The sequence below is a fragment of the Pleurodeles waltl genome, chromosome 12, assembly GCF_031143425.1.
Source record: "Pleurodeles waltl isolate 20211129_DDA chromosome 12, aPleWal1.hap1.20221129, whole genome shotgun sequence".
In the NCBI taxonomy this organism is placed as follows: Eukaryota; Metazoa; Chordata; class Amphibia; order Caudata; family Salamandridae; genus Pleurodeles; species Pleurodeles waltl.
The window spans coordinates 684169867-684183652 of NC_090451.1; the positions used below are offsets into that span (position 1 = coordinate 684169867).

The 13786-nt window shown below is 43.6% G+C and overlaps 1 protein-coding gene across 1 annotated transcript in view; it reads left to right on the forward strand.

The window, feature by feature from the left end:
* Positions 1 to 13786, forward strand: part of DNAH2 (dynein axonemal heavy chain 2) — a 1666550-nt gene that overhangs the window by 1279583 nt on the left and 373181 nt on the right. The window contains exons 61-62 of the mRNA XM_069218683.1: positions 2168 to 2378; positions 3392 to 3508. Of these exons, the coding sequence (XP_069074784.1) occupies positions 2168 to 2378; positions 3392 to 3508 (328 nt within the window). The remainder of the gene's footprint in view (positions 1 to 2167; positions 2379 to 3391; positions 3509 to 13786) is intronic.

Sequence of the window (13786 nt, forward strand, 5' to 3'; positions counted from 1 at the left end):
TGGCACCATAACCTGTATCCCCTTCAAAACTACAGGATGCGCCATTTGTTAAATGTATAGCTCAAGATGATCCTGTTAATCAACTTCAAGAGCTTGGCAGAGACATTGTGCATGACATGCGTTTGGAAGGAGATGGTCATGTTTAGGGGACAAGCAGACCTACCATGATTATGATGCTTCATTGGAAGACATCCAACATACAGATTGGGATACTTTTGAAACAATGAAGAAACTATTTCAGAACAAATTCCTATGAGCTTTCCACTGTATGATGCGTTTGTCTTGCATGTTAGTGGATAGAGCAGCCCAAAAGTTTAACTAGCCTATGTCTGCTGTGGAGAAGAAAACTATTCTCTGCATCGTAGCATTCTCGTTGATCGTCATAAACGCATGAATGATACTGCGCTTTCTGCTTGGACCTTGAGCACTTAGCATAGATGTATTGTTCATAGAATACAGCAAAGGGTGCTAATGTCTTTTTGTCCATAGGATAAGCAGCACTCTGTAACAGTGTATCAGAGAGCAGATTTTTGTTCTGGAATTGACAAACCACTTTACAATAGTAGCGTTTTTAACACTACATTGAAGCATCTTAGATGCAAAGGATGGTGAAAATGTGAAGTGTGAAAGAAAACAATACAGCCTGATAAACCTACATTGTAAATAGTAAAAAGACTCCTGTCTTTTTAAGGAATCGAGGAGCTTCCTCAAATCATAATGTGCTGTACAGGCAGTTTGCCTCACCCAGTCAGTTCCTTTTCTGGCTCCCTTAAGAAGGATCTGAGAGCATGTAAAAGGTTTTCTATCTATTTTTTAAAATCAAAATAAAGTTTTTAGACAATATTCAATGTTCACTCAATCTTTTAAACATCTCCCTGACAAGTACAATATTTTGTACCCCATTTTGGATTAGTTTACGTCACAAAAGGTTTTCTCAGTTTGAGAAGTCTCCCTCCAGTGGAAGAAAGAAAGTAGTTACTGACCCCCACTAGGTCTATGGGGTATGCCTTTCTCCAGCCCATACCGTAAGAGACTCCAAATATTTGCTAAAATTTTCCAATGGAACTCTCAAGTACATGGTGGATACCATTCTTCTAGGGATGATTCAGAATATGAAGGCAGAGGAAGAACCAAAAAAAAAAGAAAAAGATTACTAAGACTGCCTCTGAGATGTCTCCTCCTAAGAAGGCACACTCTTGTAAGGATCCCTCAAGAAGGAGATCCTCAGAATAGAGGCAAGGCAGAGATATTCATGATAGTCTCTTGAATCTCCTAAGATTCTAGTGGGCTCTCTGCAAGAGCGGACTTGCCTTCTCCATCACCAAATGTAGAGATTTCAAGATCTCCTTCTCTGGTGGTGCCTAGTAACAGGGAAGCTCTGCTCAGTCTCTCTTCTGGCAAAATTTCAATCTGCACTCTCTTTGTTTCTGATGCTATTATTTGCTGTTACAAGCTGTGAAAGTTCAGCTGTTGGAGCCTCTGAAGAGGGATCGAGCTTGCAGCCCCTCCACTCGATTGCCTTTACTTCAGGTCACATAGTGACATGAATGGTCTAAGTGTGCTCAATGAAGATTTCATCGTTGGTTTGAGTAACAGTTGCTATATTGAAAAACTGCTATGTTAAGCTTAGACTACCGGGGTTCCTAACTTGATATCAGGAAATAGTTCAAGCATGCAAATCAATGAAAGATATTAATGCTGCATAACTGTTACAGGTAAACACCATTTTTGTTGAGTGATTCGATATTGACTCACATATACACCAAAAGTGTTCAAAGAGCACCCTTTGGCAGCAACCTTGTTCTCCAGCAGTGCAGTTTTCACAGATTCTCTTTCCTGTCATCAGGCTACCATTCCCCGGTAATTCCAAGTCTGGTGACATGGAATGATTTAAGCATGTAAATCTGTGAAGGATGTCAAAGCTTGATAACTGTTCTTACAGGCCAGATAATAGATTTCTTTAGGCGAAGAGCTTTTTTCATTGAAATGGATTAATCAAGTCCTAGCCATACTAGCAACTTCCTTCTCAGTCATGACTAAGCAGTTCATGTCAACGCATCTAGACAGCAGTGATCTTTCACTCCTGTGATATAGAATTTACTGGGAATCAGAATACATTTATTTCATGTTTCCTTTTTAAACTCTTATGCACTTCTATGATGTTTAGGCTTTTAGCCGAAAAACGTAAGGAACTGTGGGATCAAGTGAACAAGCTTCGTAACGGCCTGTTCAAGATTGATGATACACGCCAAAAAGTGGAAGTGATGTCTCTGAAGTTGGAGGAGGCCAAGAAGAAAGTGGCAGAATTCCAGAAGCAGTGTGAGGAGTACTTAGTAATTATTGTGCAGCAGAAGCGAGAAGCAGATGAACAGCAGAAGGTAAGCTCATGCTGATTATTGTAACCATTTGTTATGAGAATCACATGCTGAATCCTGTCATAATGTCCAACACTTAGTGTGCTCCTATTCCAAGTGTAAGTGATGCTGGGTTCAAGTTTGTAAAAATAATAGAGCCACAGTTCATATGGGATATACATTTGTTTTTCAGAACTTCTTTAGAGAGAGCTTGGAAAGGCTGTACTTGTTCTGGTCACATCTTTGTGTGTTTGCTTCAGACATGAAGGAAATTCTTCTCTGCATTTGTAAGGTCCCATCACTAATATCATGTCCCAGCTTGTTTACTTCCTTCCTGAGTTAAGACTAACACAATTATTCATTAAAAAATAATTATATGGCCCTGTGATTGTAAGTTCATATTTAATATGTGCTTCATAATAGAACCTGTCCTTCAGCCTTCTCTGGTCACCAAAGCACAATTCATGTGTTTAGACCACTTCCTGATAGTTAGGTGTTCTCAGAAGCCCGACCAGCAGAAAAGGAGACAAATATGCATATGAAAAAGTGTAACTTTCTGTGGAAAGTAGGGCCACAAATTCATCCATTTAGCAAGACCCATGCAAGCTTAAACCTGGCAGTCAATAAAGTACTAGTTTAGTTTTAATAGAAAAAAAGCCAAGCATGACAGTGTCAGTGCTTGTAACTAATATCTACCTCCTTTCCCTGTTCCAGCTTTTTGTATTCTGTTTAACCTATGCCTGTCCAACCTATTGCCACTTTTTTTCTCACCCCATTTTCCTGTCCTTGCTCCATTTATTTGTCTGTTTTTATCCAATCACATTCTCGAAGTTCATCTATTTTCTTCAAAGCGTATAAGTACTTTATATTTATCTTTAGAACAGGAATCTTCTCAACTCTAGAGAAGAATTCTCTTACAGTGGCATTCCCTCATATGCTGTAAAGAAGCCTTATGTATTGCTCATTTCCTGAGACTGAAGAAGATTTTTGGTTCTTGACTCTCTGTTCTGCTCTCATCCTATCACCTTTTCCTTTAGGCAGTGACGGCCCACAGCGAGAAGATCAGTCTTGAAGAAGTTAAATGCAAAGCATTGGCTGACAATGCTCAGAAGGACCTGGAGGAGGCCTTACCTGCATTAGAGGAGGCAATGAGGGTATGGCCTTTTGGATCATCCAATAAGGGAGTGGGGATATTGGGAGTTGGCTGATGTTAAAATACCTGCCCCAATAAGGGAGTAACATACTTTCTTGTATATTTTAATAACATGTCATTGGTAGAAAAGCATCATTCTCTACACCCCTTAAACACCTGAGTTCTCCATGCCCCTTAAATACTTCAGTTTATTAAGATAAAGTGTTCACCTTTTAGAGTTTTCCATTCAAAAGGATTTACTTGAGTTTTCCATTCAAAAGGGTTTATTTGAGATTGTTACCCAGTGAGTCATATGACCATTTATGCTAGGACACAAGTTTTTATTTGACCAGCCAACCTAGACCTCCCAATTAAAATTGAGATATATATTATATGTTTGGGTACTTTTGTTGCAGAAAATACAGCAATATAAACACAAACTTTTTCAAGAGATCCCTGAAAGATGGAAAGGGGTTTTGTCATCAAAATGACAGAACTGAAACCATTGTGCAGAACTTTACTGCTGTCACAGAATTTAGTGGAGGATCAAATTATGTCTTAGTTACCTAAATTATGAGTCAGGAAAAGGCAAATAATGCATCATATTCTATGGCACTATTAATTTGAGCTCCAAACAACATTTTCTGGCGACAGTGCCAAACTTATGTGTAAATGCCCAGAACATAGTACATTATTTTAGCAATAATAATTTTATTACGAAAAGTAAAGTGAACCTAAACAGTAATTTCAATAAGTGCTCATTGGTAGCTAAGCCTTGCGAAGAAAAACTTTAACAGTCACTCCCTTCTATAGACAGAATGTTTTTTTTAAAGGGCAACTATGATTTTCTCTAAAATTCTGTATGCCTCAGTTTCAAAGTTTCACATGCTTGAGACCCACGACAGACATGGTGAGCAGTACAATGTTAAACATACACAGAATAGATTAAACATGGCCAGAACTCAACCAATCAAGGCACAGTACAGCATTCACCTCTCCTCACTTATGCCACCATAGTTCATATTTCTATCACATGTCATGTGAGAAGGTCCCTATTGGGATCTGCTCATTCAGTCAGATAAGTGACTATTCCATCTCATTTATTGTTTACATACAGCACGTGTAACAAGGGACTTTAAAATGTGTAGGACATTCGCTACAAAACCGTTTGTTATGGCTCTAGAAGCCAAAGGCTGAAGATGTCCTGTCCTCAAGAAAGGAAAGATGAGGCTTCTAAATCTCTGGTAAAATCTCGAAAAAGATGGCATTCACCCTCTGAATGTACTTCAGGGCAAGATCTGAGGGAGTACCACCTAAAAATTCCTTTAAAAATTTTCAAAAGAGAAGAGGGCCCTTCCTCAAACATCGGAACTCTGACTGGAAAAATTCTGTCACAAATGCATCACAGAACCCAATCTGCTCCTTCAAGCTCTAGAAAGCAGCTGGCTTCGGAGACATCAAAACACTCTTCTTCTTTGCCACAGATGAGAACTTCATCTGTATCACTGTCAAAGACATCATTATTGATCAGAAAGAAACTATCACCTTCGGCAACAGTCAAACTTTCATCACTTGTAATATTGTTGATTTTCGCATCAACGACCTCACATTCATCAGTAACACTGACCAAGACATCAGGCCAAGTTGGCATGGACAAAATCAACAAAAATATTACCTTCATTAATGAACAGGACCCCGTCGTCAATGATGACCACTATTAGCTACACGAATTCCATTAGCAAAAAACACCAATTGCTACTGATACCATACCTTCTGTTATAGTTTCAAGAGACATGACAGCCCTTGCACTAACAATTACCACACCACCGACAACAACAACTCCTTTGACTAGATTGATCATAACCTCACCACCCATGAGCACTAAAATATCCCCATTCCACTGATTCTTATGCCAAAACAGACAGCCCCATTAAGGTTTCTTGTGATCACCCTATTCCCAAAAATGAGCAAGTACCCTTTGGACCAACTTACAGTCCTACTCAATCTGAATCCAGAAGAAGAGGACGATGACTATGTAAACACAGATTTTCCATCAGATCAAAGAGGCATTTATCAGTCTGTTGTGCAACAAGATGATAGTGATGAAGCTGATTGATGGCAATATTCTTTAGACATGTCTGAAAACACAATGTAAACACCATGAGACAAGATGATGCAGGTGTCCTTGGCCTTGACTAACCACATCAAGCGACCAAGTTAATTTTCCGCCTCCACGTAATCCAATAACTCAATCAATGCATCATTCACCTCAGGAACCACAGCTCATTACTCCACAGGCACCAGATACAGATAATGACCACGAGGACAGACAGCTAGAAAATCTCTACCGTGTTCAGGCTCCACATGGGATGATTATATGTCTACCACAGTGGAAAAAGTAACTGGCCTAATGGTGGAATCTCCTAAGATGGTATTAGTGGCTTCTACAATTTAGTAGAAAAAGTATCAAAAAGGATTTGACTTGCCAGAATCATCAAAAGAGAATGATTGTTTCCTTTATGATTTTAAGGAACCTGTCAGGAAAACTATTGAATCAATCCCAATAACCAATCACATCAGGGTTGAGGTCCTAAGAATTCTGAGTGTATTAAAGGCAGCAGTAGCGATTTCATGCCTGGACAAGAAATAAAAGGTGTGTATATCTTATTTTCTATCCCTAATCAGACTTCTTTGTCATGCAAGCTGCTCAGAGGTGATCTAGAAAAAAGAATTACCATGAGCAGCACCACAAGTCAGAGAGGGCAAGAGACTAGACAACATTGGCGAACATTTCTCTGCCACAACAGCCACCTCAATAAGGGCCTCAAACGCTTTAGCAATACTCGCTAGATATAATCATCAGAAGGGGTTGTGCATAAGACCATCCCTAGAGCAATTGCCAGAGAATGGAAAAGCAGAGGCAAAAGTAATTCTTCAGGCAGGAGAAATAACACCTTGAGGCAGTTATTGATACGGCAATGGATATGACATCAACTGGTTTCAGACAAGAAGCAGGAGCTTCTGTATTGTGTAGATAAGGTTGGCTGCGAGCCACATCTTTTAGACCTAGAAGGCCAAGCAAAATATTAGATATGCCATACAATGGCATGACTTTGTTTGACCACCATATAGATGAGGCTCTGCTGTTTATTAATTAAATCAGACACAGAAACAGCCAGATCACTTGGAGTGCTTCAAGAACTATGCACCCAGTCCCCGCGAGGCAAACAGTGAAGAAGTATGTATTCATACAGAGAGGTCTATCAGCTATACAGATACCAGCAGTATACAACCCCTCAATATCTCTATCGCCAACCCTATCATTGGCCACAGTACTTCACAATACGCTTGTAGGTGAAAAGGTATCTTTACGTTACAACTGGGTCAACTTTACATCAGACCATTGGGTGTTGAATCTTATAAAATACGATCACAAGTTAGAATTTTGAGAAAAACCACCACAGAAGATAAACCATTGTCATTCACATCTGTTGCAGAAGGAAATCAACATTATGTTGAAATAAATGAGCAATTAAATTGATTCCAAAGACATAAAGCAGAGGTGCTCCAGAGGTCGCTGGACCCTGGGGGACGCGTCGCTGTTGCAGCTTTTCTTGAAGTGGGTAGACAGGCCGGTAGGGCTGGGGCCAAAGCAGTTGGTGTCTCCGTCTTCTCTGCAGGGCTTCAGGTCAGCAGTCCTTCTTCGTCTTCAGGTTGCAGGAATCTATCTTCCTAGGTTCTGGGGGCCCCTAAATACTCTATTTAAGGGTGTGTTTAGGTCTGGGGGGTTAGTAGCCAATGGCTACTAGTCCCGAGGGTGGCTACACCCTCTTTGTGCCTCCTCCTTGAGGGGAGAGGGGCACATCCCTAATCCTATTGGGGGAATCCTCCATCTGCAAGATGGAGGATTTCTAAAAGTCAGAGTCACCTCAGCTCAGGACACCTTAGGGGTTGTCCTGACTGGCCAGTGACTCCTCCTTGTTTTTCTCATTATCTCCTCTGGCCTTGCCGCCAAAAGTGGGGCTGTGGCCAGAGGGGGCGGGCATCTCCACTAGCTGGGATGCCCTGTGGCGCTGTAACAAAGGGGGTGAGCCTTTGAGGCTCACCGCCAGGTGTTACAGTTCCTGCAGGGGGAGGTGAGAAGCACCTCCACCCAGTACAGGCTTTGTTACTAGCCACAGAGTGACAAAGGCACGCTCCCCATGTGGCCAACAACATGTCTGGTGTGTGGCAGGCTGGTAAAACTAGTCAGCCCACACTGGAAGTCGGGTATGTTTTCAGGGGGCATCTCTAAGATGCCCTCTGGGTGTATTTCACAATAAAATGTACACTGGAATCAGTGTGCATTTATTGTGCTGAGAAATTGGATACCAAACTTCCCAGTTTTCAGTGTAGCCATTATGGTGCTGTGGAGTTAGTGTATGACAGACTCCCAGACCATATACTCTTATGGCTACCCTGCACTTACAATGTCTAAGGTTTTGCTTAGACACTGTAGGGGCATAGTGCTCATGCACCTATGCCCTCACCTATGGTATAGTGCACCCTGCCTTAGGGCTGTAAGGCCTGCTAGAGGGGTGACTTATCTATGCCATAGGCAGTGTGAGGTTGGCATGGCACCCTGAGGGGAGTGCCATGTCGACTTAGTCATTTTCTCCCCACCAGCACACACAAGCTGGCAAGCAGTGTGTCTGTGCTGAGTGAGGGGTCTCCAGGGTGGCATAAGACATGCTGCAGCCCATAGAGACCTTCCCTGGCATCAGGGCACTTGGTACCAGGGGTGCCAGTTACAAGGGACTTACCTGGATGCCAGGGTGTGCCAATTGTGGAGACAAAGGTACAGTTTTAGGGAAAGAACACTGGTGCTGGGGCCTGGTTAGTAGGCCTCAGCACACTTTCAAATCATAACTTGGCATCAGCAAAGGCAAAAAGTCAGGGGGTAACCATGCCAAGGAGGCATTTCCTTACACAACCCCCCCCCCCCCCCCCCCCCAAACGAAAGAGGATGAGACTAACCTTTCCCAAGAGAGTCTTCATTTTCTAAGTGGAAGAACCTGGAAAGGCCATCTGCATTGGCATGGGCAGTCCCAGGTCTGCGTTCCATTATAAAGTCCATTCCTTGTTGGGAGATGGACCACCTCAACAGTTTTGGATTTTCACCTTTCATTTGCATTAGCCATCTGAGAGGTCTGTGGTCAGTTTGAACTACAAAGTGAGTACCAAAGAGGTATGGTCTCAGCTTCTTCAGGGACCAAACCACAGCAAAGTCCTCCCTCTCATTGGCACTCCAACGCTGCTCCCTGGGGAGTAACCTCCTGCTAATGAAAGCAACAGGCTGGTCAAGGCCATCATCATTTGTTTGGGACAAAACTGCCCCTATCCCATGTTCAGAGGCATCAGTCTGCACAATGAACTGCTTGGAGTAATCTGGAGCTTTGAGAACTGGTGCTGTGCACATAGCTTGTTTCAGGGTGTCAAAGGCCTGTTGGCATTCTGTAGTCCAGTTTATCTTCTTGGTCATTTTCTTGGAGGTAAGTTCTGTGAGGGGTGTCACTATTGATCCATATCCCTTCACAAACCTCCTGTAGTAGCCAGTCAAGCCAAGGAATGCCCTGACTTGAGTCTGGGTTTTTGGAGCTACCCAGTACAGAATAGTCTGGATCTTGGGTTGGAGTGCCTGAACTTGGCCTCCACCTTCAAGGTGTCCCAAGTAAACCACAGTTCCCTGCCCTATCTGACATTTGGATGCCTTGATAGAGAGGCCTGCTGCTTGCAGGGCCTTCAGAACCTTCTTCAGGTGGACCAGGTGATCCTGCCAGCTGGAGCTAAAGACAGCAATATCGTCAAGAGAAGCTGCACTAAAGGACTCCAAGCCAGCAAGGACTTGATTTACCAACCTTTGGAAGGTGGCAGGGGCATTCTTTAAGCCAAAGGGCATAACAGTAAACTGAGAATGTCCATCAGGTGTGGAGAATGCTGTCTTTTCTTTTGCTCCTGGTGCCATTTTGATTTGCCCTGCTGTCAAGTCAAAGGTACTTAAGTATCTGGCAGCACCTAGTTGGTCAATTAATTCATCTGCCCTTGGAATGGGATGGTCATCTGTCTTGGTGACAGAATTAAGTCCTCTGTAGTCCACACAAAACCTCATCTCTCTCTTACCATCCTTGGTGTGAGGTTTGGGGACTAAGACCACTGGGCTAGCCCAGGGGCTGTCAGAGTGCTCAATGACTCCCAATTCCAGCATCTTGTGGACTTCCACTTTGATGCTTTCCTTAACTTGGTCAGACTGTCTTAAATTTTCTTTTTGACAGGCATTCTGTGTCCTGTGTCCACATCATGGGTACACAGGTGTGTCTGACCAGGGGTTAGGGAAAAGAGCTCAGCAAACTGTTTTAAGACTTTCCTACAGTCAGATTGCTGTTGGCCAGAGAGGGTGTCTGAATAGATCACTCCATCTACTGAGCCATCTTTAGGGTCTGTGGAGAGGAGATCAGGGAGAGGTTCACTCTCAGCTTCCTGGTCCTCATCAGTTACCATCAACAGATTCACATCTGCCCTGTCATGAAAGAGTTTGAAGCGGTTCACATGGATCACCCTTTTGGGGGTCCTGCTAGTGCCTAGGTCTACCAGGTAGGTGACCTGACTCTTTCTCTCTAGCACTGGGTAAGGGCCACTCCATCTGTCCTGAAGTGCCCTGGGAGCCACAGGCTCCAGAACCCAGATTTTGTGCCCTGGCTATAACTCAACCATAGCAGCCTTTTGGTCATACCACATCTTCTGGAGTTGTTGGCTGGCCTCAAGGGTTTTGCTTGCCTTTTCCATGTACTCTGCTATCCTGGAACGTAGGCCTAGTACATAGTCCACTATATCTTGTTTAGGCTCATAAAGAGGTCTCTCCCAGCCTTCTTTTACAAGAGCTAGTGGTCCCCTTACAGGATGGCCAAACAGAAGTTCAAAGGGGGAAAACCCTACTCCCTTCTGAGACACCTCTCTGCAGGCGAAAAGCAGACATGGCAAGAGGACATCCCATCTCCTTTTGAGCTTTTCAGGGAGCCCCATGATCATGCCTTTCAATGTCTTGTTGAATCTTTCCACAAGACCATTGGTTTGTGGATGGTGTCGTGTGGTGAATTTGTAAGTCACCCAACACTCATTCCACATGTGCTTCAGGCATGCTGACATGAAGTTGGTACCCCTGTCAGACACCACCTCCTTAGGAAATCCCACTCTGGTAAAGATACCAATGAGTGCTTTAGCTACTGCAGGGGCAGTAGTGGACCTAAGGGGAATTGCTTCAGGGTATCTAGTAGCATGATCCACTCCTACTACTACTAGTATGTATTGGTTCCCTGAGGCAGTGGGAGGTTCAAGTGAACCCACTATGTCCACACCCACTCTTTCAAAGGGGACCCCCACCACTGGAAGTAGAATGAGGGGGGCCTTTCGGTGTCCACCTATCTTACCACTGGCTTGACAGGTGGCACAGGAGACACTAAACTCCTTTACTTTCTGGGACATGTTGGGTCAATAGAAATGGTTGACTAATCTCTCCCAAGTCTTGGTTTGTCCCAAATGCCCAGCAAGTGGAATATCATGAGCTAAGGTCAGAATGAACTTCCTAAACTCCTGAGGCATTACCACTCTCCTAGTGGCACCAGGTTTGGGATCTCTTGCCTCAGTGTAGAGGAGTCCATCTTCCCAATAGACTCTATGTGTTCCAGTGATTTTTCCTTTGGTCTCTTCAGCAGCTTGCTGCCTAAGGCCTTCAAGAGAGGGACATGTTTCTTGCCCCTTACACAACTGTTCCCTTGTGGGTCCCCCTGGTCCTAGGAGTTCAACCTGATAAGGTTCTAACTCCATGGGCTCAGTTCCCTCAGTGGGCAGAACTTCTTCCTGGGAAGAGAGGTTCCCTTTCTTTTGTTGTGTTGAAGCTGGTCCCCCAGTCTTCTTTCCTTTTCTCTTGGAGGGTTGAGCCATTATTCCAGGCTCCAACACCACATTTTCACCCTGAGCCTTGCACTGTGCCCTTGTCTTGACACACACCAGTTCAAGGATACCCAGCATGGCTGCATGGGTTTTAAGGTCTACCTCAGCCCATGCTGAGGACTCCAGGTCATTTCAAAGCAAACAGTCTACAGGGATATTTGAGGAGACTACTACCTGTTTCAGGCCTTTGACCCCTCCCCACTCTAAAGTTACCATAGCCAAGGGATGTACTTTAGTCTGATTGTCAGCGTTGGTGACTGGATAAGTTTGTCCAGCGAGGTATTGACCTTGGGAAACCAGTTTTTCTGTCACCATGGTGACACTGGCACCTGTATCCCTCAGGCCTTCTACACTAGTCCCATTAATTAAGAGTTGCTGCCTGTATTTTTGCATATTAGGGGGCCAGGCAGCCAGTGTGGCTAAGTCCACCCCACCCTCAGAAACTAATGTAGCCTCAGTGTGAACCCTGATTTGCTCTGGGCACAATGTTGATCCCATCTGGAGACTGGCTACTCCAGTGCTAACTGGAGTAGAGTTTGAAGTGCAACCTTTCTTGGGACAGGCCTTGTCTCCAGTTTGGTGTCCCTGCTGATTACAACTACGACACCAGGCCTTTTTGGGATCAAAGTTTTTACCCTTGTACCCAAAATTGGATTGTGAAGAGGCTTTGGACCATCCCTCCTGAGCAGGTTTTTGGGGCCCTGTAAGACTCTTTACTTTTACCCTTGGATGTCTCAACACTCTTCCCCTGGGGAGTCTTTGTGACCCCTTTCTTTTGGTCACCCTCTGTGGAAGTCTTGGTCACCCTAGTCTTGACCCAATGGTCCGCCTTCTTTCCCAATTCTTGGGGAGAAATTGGTCCTAGGTCTACTAGATGCTGATGCAGTTTATCATTGAAACAATTACTTAACAGGTGTTCTTTCATAAACAGATTGTACAGCCCATCATAATCACTTACACCACTGCCATTAATCCAACCATCCAGTGTTTTGACTGAGAAGTCAACAAAATCAACCCAGGTCTGGCTCGAGGATTTTTGAGCCCCTCTGAACCTAATCCTGTACTCCTCAGTTGAGAATCCAAAGCCCTCAGTCAGGGTAACCTTCATGAGGTCATAGGATTCTGCATCTTTTCCAGAGAGTGTGAGGAGTCTATCCCTACACTTTCCAGTGAACATTTCCCAAAGGAAAGCACCCCAGTGAGATTTGTTTACTTTTCTGGTTGCACAAGCCCTCTCAAAAGCTGTGAACCATTTGGTGATGTCATCACCATCTTCATATTTAGTTACAATCCCTTTAGGGATTTTTAGCATGTTAGGAGAATCTCTGACCCTATTTATATTGCTGCCACCATTGATGGGACCTAAGCCATCTCTTGTCTTTCCCTTTCTATGGCTAGGATCTGTCTTTCCAAAGCCAATCTTTTGGCCAACGTGGCTAACAGGAGGTCATCTTCATTGAAGCTGTCCTCAATGCTTCCAGAGTTGCTGGACTCTCCTGCGAGAGAAGCAGCATCTCTGACTATCACATTTGGAGTCAGGGTTGGAGAAACCCTGGTCTCCCTATCTAGGGTTGGAGGTGGGAGTTCCTCCAACTCACTAGTGTCCCCCTCTGTGATGCCATCATCAGAGGGGTTGTTTTTAGCAAACTCTGCCAAGAGCTCCTGGAGCTGTACTTTGGTAGGGTTTGAACCAGTCTTTATCTTTTTGATTCTGCAGAGAGACCTTAACACTTACATCCTAAGATGCAGGTAAGGGGTGAGGTTGAGTACCATCACTAACTCTTCTGTAGACATTTTGTTTCAAAAATTTTGAATGCTTTTTAAGAATCTAAAACTATCTCTAGAACTTAATTCAAACTTTTACAAAACTTTTAAACTCTAAAAGAAATGCTAACAGGGACTAACACAAGGCCCTAGCAGGAGTTTTAAAAATTTAGAAAAATAGCTCAAATTTCAAAAATCAGTTTCTAATGACAATTTTTGGAATTTAGTCGTGTGATCAGGTATTGGCTGAGTAGTCCAGCAAATGCAAAGTCCTGTACCCCACCGCTGATCCACCAATGTAGGAAGTTGGCTCTGTATGTACTATTTCAAAGTAAGAAATAGCATGCACAGAGTCCAAGGGTTCCCCTTGGAGGTAAGATAGTGGCAAAAAGAGATAATTCTAATGCTCTATTTTGTGGTAGTGTGGTCGAGCAGTAGGCTTATCAGAGGGTAGTGTTAAGCATTTGTTGTACACACACAGGCAATAAATGAGGAACACACACTCAAAGACTTACTCCAGGCCAATAGGTTTTTATATAGAAAAATATAT